General features: G+C 35.5%; 1 protein-coding gene across 1 annotated transcript; it reads right to left on the bottom strand.

The window, feature by feature from the left end:
- Nucleotides 1–260: 260 nt before the first annotated feature.
- LOC104516360 (serine/threonine-protein kinase RIO2-like) lies at nucleotides 261–6,159 on the bottom strand (the record flags this gene model as incomplete). The annotated part of the gene is made up of 5 exons (XM_010160664.1): nucleotides 261–422; nucleotides 3,221–3,317; nucleotides 4,258–4,791; nucleotides 5,469–5,561; nucleotides 5,968–6,159. Coding segments are annotated over 5 exons (1,078 nt in total), but the record flags the coding sequence as incomplete, so codon positions are not given.
- Between the last annotated feature and the right edge of the window lie 707 nt (nucleotides 6,160–6,866).

Raw genomic sequence — 6,866 nt, 5'->3', positions numbered from 1 at the left:
CAAGACAGTGTGAGAAATTAGTGTAGTTAATTGATCTTAGCCAATACTACTGATTTAATATACAGTAAGTGGTTTTAACAAGAAACACAAAAGAAAATCCCCTAGTCAAAATCACAGGAACCAGAATGAGGTTTATTAAAGTCCAGAAAAACACCTAGTTGTATAGAAAAGATTATATAAAAGGGTTATTCGTTATCAGCATAATTATTTCATCTGCATACATTATGAGATTTCTCATGTTCTATGGGAGCTTTAATAGGTTAGCCCCAAAAACTAGCTGCATCCAAGCTTGACTTAATGTTGTGCATATTTTCTTGACGCTGTTTGGTGTAAATGTTTGCCTCTCCTTTTTGCAGCCGCTGTCTCAGGGCAGACTTTTGATGTTTGGTCAGTTGACGTCTTATTTTCTGTTTCACCAGCTCCTACAAATAAGCAAACTATCTGTATTTGAAATTTTTGAAGACCACTTAGTACTAAGACATGGCACAAGAACAATGCATTTTCAGTACCAACATGAATATGCATGATCCTAACTGGAAGACCTCTGTACATTGAGAAGTTAGTGATCTACACAACAGTTAACATAAGCAAGTCCAGGTCTGTCCTGTTTTGCACTAAGCTGCATGCAAACGGTTGTCTTCATGCCTGTGTTGTGCTGCACAGATCTGGTAGCAGTGGGATAAACTAAGCCAGCTCCCTCTCAATACTGGCAATTAAGACTCCTGTGTGGCCCTGCCTTTATCTAAAAGTGCAGCAAGAAGCACTCACGCAAATATCTGGCTTGACTGCAGAAATTATGAGCACATTTGTTCCTTCTAAGAAAATCATAAAATAGCTGGACTGACTGCAAAGAGAGATTCTCTGCTATGGACAAGGTCTGCACGGCATGCTGCATGTGTGCTGGAGTTCTCTTCAATGCTACACACTCTGGGCTCCCAGCATCTAAAGCAGCGTGGAATTATCTATGCTATTCTCCGTTGATAGTCTTAGCTGTAATAAACAGCATTTTAAATCATACCTTACAGAGGTTAAGTGTCTTTTTTATGGGAATCATAAAGGACCAGAAACTCTCAGTGCAAATCATGTGCCTTCTACAAAAATGTAAAACCTGGCAATATTCTATGCTTGAAGATTAGACAAATGTCTCTTATTAAAAAAAAAAAAAAAAGACCAATAGAAGATTCCACGTCCTGCAGCAATTATTTGGTTTGTGCCTTTTTTTTTTTTTTTAAGCATTCTGGTCTTCCTGAAGTTTGGGCTACAAAGATGTAAGTATGATTCTAATGGAAAACAACAACTCTTTACAAGTGTGGCTAAAAAAGATAGGCAGTCAGGAGTGATATACAATTTCTTTTTAAGTTTTTCCATTACGAGGCACTCTCCTATTAAGATTCACAAAGTCAGGACTGTCTTAAGCTTCTACAGCAAAAGTACTGAAACAGCAACAGTGACTGTTACTTCCATAAAACTGCAGTAGTTTTATGAACTTCATCTGTTATTTACACCTATGTTTCCGTTTTGAATTCTGCTCTCCGTTATCACAACAATAGCTATCCATGATAAAAATGAAGCCATGATTCAGTAGATTGTGGCTGTGACTTTGTCATTTGGAAAATGATCATACCTCAAGCTGTTCCACTGATATGGATCGCATACTTATGTATCTTGTCTTGGCAGAAAAAGAGAAATTATTTTCATATTTCTAACTATTTCATTGTGACAGAAACATATCTTGCTACAAATACGAAAGGAGTTTCTTACTTTTATTCTAATTAACAAAGAATTTTAAAAAAAATCATATCAAGGAATAAGTCTGCCCTTAATAAAAGAAAAAATAAACATAAATATATTGCATGGACCAGAAGATAGGGAAATCCTGGCAGAGCATCCTGCCATAGTTTTAACCTAATCCTTTGTCTCCTTAAGAAGATACAATGCCATCTCCTAAAATAAGAACTGTGATGACAACGACCAAAGCTGGGTTTTTTCCCCCTTGCATGAAGTCTCATAAAAGAAGTCTTAGACAAGACGTAAACATGCTGCTCCTTAACACTTACTTAGACATGAATCTTTATTGGTTGTTGGTGTATCTTTAAAATACCTGCCTTAAAAGAAAAAAGTCCAAACACGAAAGAGTAAAGCAGTCAAACTATTGCATGAATATTATAGCCAACTTGTTGAAAACAAAGCTGCTTCACAGAATAACACAACAGTTAACAGGACAGTAGCAAAGCTTTTGTTAGAAAAGTACTAAAGCAGTAAGTAGCAGACCAAAGATACTGCAAGTGAGAAAGATCAAGTCTAACAAACAAACAAATCATTCCAGGTTTCAGACATAATACTGCTAGGACCAATACTCTACTTAAGCAATAGAAATACGCTGAAAAGACACAAAATTAAAAAGTAGATATTTACTTTTCATACATGTCTTGAAAAAGCTGAAACTACACTAACATGTTCCCCAAAGTAGGTTTTTCAGAGCTTCTATTCATAACTGCAAATGAAAATAAGACTGAACATAGCTCGGACATAATTAAAAAAATATCTCCTGGGTCAGCTGTCAGCTGAAAGTTTTTCCCTGTTTGGTACAGAATACTTTCTAACTAATAAATAACATTGGAATTTCTACCCTTTAAAATGAAATCATACTTTTAAGAATGTTGCAGAGGTAGCCATACTGACTAGTGTATAATCAGGGGTTGAAGAAAAAGACATTAAATTCTGCTGTAAAATGTTTTGATTTTTATAATGCAGAAAGTCAAACAAATTCATATTGCCAAAGAAATCACTACTGAAGTGAGTTCATATAAATGTTTCAGAAAACAGTGTGAAGTCTCTAAGAACAGAGGGCAAAACTAAATCTTGACTCAAGCATCCACTTTTACACTAAAACATAGGAATTGTGGCTAACAGGTTAAATGAATGAACAGATTATAGGTTAATATACTAACATACATTAACATACATTAGCCTGTTACTGGCCAAATGAGAGCTGTTAATGCTGATGCAGTACATTACGGAAAGTGCTGGATATCATTCCCCCTTAAACAAATACAGAACTATCAGTCCTATTTTTCTGCAGGCATGGAAATGCAAACTAGAGAGGTACATGGTAAGAGTCAATTAATGCTAGAGAACATTTTTGCAAATAGGTACTAACAGCAATGTGCAATTTAATGCGGTTTGAGTATAAACTGGATAATAACGTAACAATATTTACCGCTGGAATTGTTGAACAGCTCCCAAGACTTCTGACTGACGTGATACTTTTAGTCCTTGTTCTGGGCTCAGCAATATGAACGATGCTCTCTTTGTTTCTAAGATACATAAATCAATGTTTTATTCCACTAGCAAGATAAACAACCTTTGGTTTTATGAGTATCGTGTTTTAGTCTTATCTTTTTGAGATATAATCTGAAAAATCCAAACAGAACATGCAAGTACTACAAAACATGTATGTTTAAATATTAACATTAGTTGTTCAAAACCAGCATTTTATGAAAGCAAAAATTTATTGCACAACAGCCTCCTGTGTACCAAGCACATGAAAAGAAGCATCAGAATACTGAAAAAATTCAGATTTTGCACAATGTTTCAAAAAATCATTTCACTTAAAAGCAAAAGCACATGGGAGGGGAAGTACGAGCATGGTATATGCATCCAGGTACATGGTAGGCCGGCAAACTCGAGAGTTAAAATTTCATGTACAAGGGGCTAGCATGAACATAAGCAGGAATTTCCAAGTATGTCAGGAAAGGATTTAAATGCTAGAACAAGACACAGTACAATATATTTGAATAATAAATTCCAAGGAGCTTGTTCTTACTAAGTTCAGCTTAGTGAGCAGCAGAATAATTTGGTTTTGCTCAATGTAATTTGAGCATTCAGATTACAAACTTATTCATAAAAGTTAATCAGAAGCAGTATTTTAATATCAAGAATTCTTTCACTACCAATATTAACTGAAATAAAGAAAAAGGGGAAAAAAATTCCACCATAGAAAACAGGTTGGTCTATGAATTAAATCCAAGACCTGTTTTCCCTCTATTAGGTATTACTGTACAGCTGGACAACTGATCTGTCACACATTACATACCAACCAACAGGCTACCTATCATAAGACCAATGATGGTCTTAAGTCTTCAATTTAAACAAGGGTAGCTGAAGAGCAGTCTTTCTTGAGCTACTTGCAGGATTTTACATCTACTGGGGGGAGGGGAGGAACCACACTCCTAGATAGGAAATATGAAACTTTACCTGGAATGCCTGAATTTCTCATCTGAAGTTGACAAGTCAACCAGATCAGGGCATTTGTCTTCATTCTCCTTATCATCACAGCACCCTCTTTGACCTGTCTGATTTTCAACTTCAGCAGCATTTTCAGTTACACCTTTGCCCTTAAACAACAGAACTTCAGAACTCTCTGCATCTTCACCAGAATTCCAAAGCATAGCTTGCCCTTCAACTTTTTCTAAGGCTGAACTTAAATTTGCCATATTCAGCTTTTGTGTATTTTCACTACTTTCAGTTGCATCAGCCTCTTCATTGCTGCACATGAAGTTGCTAGAGGTTCTGCTTTCAGAGAAATCACCCACTTCACACATGAAGTCTGCATTGTTTTCTTTATCTTTGCTGAAGAAGTTGAGCATATTCTCAGCATCTTCTACAAATTCTGATAATACAAGAGAGGTATCATTCTCATCAGAACCGGGTGGGTAAACTTCATCATCTTCCTGCATTTCTTTGGTATAGCCACTGGCAGCAATCTCCCTATCAAGTGAACACTCTCTCCTGTAAAAGAAGTATGCTTTCTTTTAATATACTAAATCATCAAGCTATCAATATGCTACATTTTTGATTAAAAATATTAATTGGGCTACATTGTATTACCCATACTATTAACAAAGAGGACATACTCGTCTTCAAAATTATACTCTTCTCATTGCAACAGCTGCAGTTTTAAAATAAATGTAAAATAACTTTACTTTTCAATATGGACAAAATACATCAGGAAGAATACTTTGACCATAATAGTGTTTGAAGATGCATATTTACTAGCATTTTAATAATAAATTTCAAATTGAAATCCAAAGTAATCCTCAGTATACTAGAACTGTCACATAGCCTTTGAGAAGTGGGAGAAACTGATTCTGTATCACTGTTAACACTTCATATATATTTACCATTTGGATCAAGCTGTTAGGCTGTTCTCTATTCCTCAGCTGCAAGAGGAAAGACAAAGGAGGAAGCAGCAGATTTGCAAGCACAGTTACACTTTTGGTAACCACTTAGAGTAACTTTGGTTAAAGAAAACACAGTAGGAATGACTTAAATATAATTTTAAATTGCGTATTTGGGCCTATATTTTTATTTCTCCTACAAGCATCTCTCACAGGCATCCATTTTTCTCACAAGACTAACACAAATACCATAAACAGGAGAACTCAAATTCATCTGCCAGTTTCTACCTGATGTCTTTGAATGCTGGGAAAAGCTCACTCTCGTAGTTGAAGCGTTTCTTAAAGAACTCCTTAATACAGCTAACATCTCTCTCAAAATACCTGTAAAAATACAGAATTGTTCAAACACAAAATCAAGGTAATTAAGTCTACTGCAATAACAAACTTTTACCTCCATTTCTTGTCCTTTATTGATTTTATTTAAAATTATTTCTATTAGTGATCCTAAGACAGAAGGCTAAGGACACAATTACATGCAGTTTATTTCTAAGCACTTCTTAACTGAACATCATTCTCTCTGAGAAGCAATTAATTACACATTTATCCTAAAGAGACTCTTCTTGTCATTCCTAAATCAAACAATGTTTGGAACATCATTTGTGCTGCATGACAGCAATGCTAAGAAAAGAATCAGAAACAGGCTTATGGAAACAAGTCATGGTTGAATATAAGCTGTCATCAGCATTTGTCAGATTTACTTTGAAAACATCTTTAAATTTGAACCTACCATTCAGCATTTGCATGTGATGTTGAGATCATCTGAGGAAAGTCAATCATGGTGACATGGTCATCATTATCCAGTATGAGATTAAATTCATTGAAATCACCATGAATCAAGCCATGGTTGGCAAGTTTTACAATTAGATCCATTAATTCACTGTAGACAGCAGCAGGATCTTCCATTTGGCGCACCTGGCACCTGAGAAGGTCAATAATATAAAACAATATATTCTGAACTTTGAAAGACACAATTTAAAAATACAAAGTATATGAAATACACCTGACAGAATATGCCAGGGTAATTCAAGTTAAAAGGGCCCTCAGATGTCCAGTCCAATACCCTCCTCTAAGCTGAGTCAACTCAGATCAAACTAAACTGCTCAGAGCTTTGTTTAGTTGAGGCTTGAAGAATTCCAGGGATGGAGAGAAACTCCTCCAAGCACCCTGTGCCACTATCTCACTGTCCTCAATGGGAGAAAATGATTCTTCATATCCAGGCGAAATCACATTGCAACTTAGGCTCACTGTTTCCCATCAGGCAGTACTGTCATAATGCATTATTTAAATACTTGATCTGTAAATTTTTGTGTCTCTTTTTTTTTATGTAATCTTAAAATCTCAGTAGAAACTAGTTCTTCCTGTATTCAAATTCAAATGCTCCATGATATTTTCTTCTACAAAAACGTATTTTCTAGACTAAGTCGGCAGGGGTGGGGGTGGGAAGCTTAAAGCATTCCTGAACATATACCTGAGAAAGCAAAGTATTTTACATGGCAAAATACAAATCATCTTATCTTTAGGAACAAACCCAGTAAAAAGGCAATTACCATATTGCACCACAAAGTGTCAAGAAGTGGTCAGCATCTACAGTTATGTGAGATATTTTGGTGTAAATGTAGCACTACA

The sequence above is a fragment of the Eurypyga helias genome, unplaced genomic scaffold, assembly GCF_000690775.1.
Source record: "Eurypyga helias isolate BGI_N326 unplaced genomic scaffold, ASM69077v1 scaffold12021, whole genome shotgun sequence".
Taxonomy (NCBI): Eukaryota; Metazoa; Chordata; class Aves; order Eurypygiformes; family Eurypygidae; genus Eurypyga; species Eurypyga helias.
The sequence above is the reverse complement of the archived record's forward strand: the minus strand, read 5'-3'. Positions and strand labels throughout refer to the sequence as shown.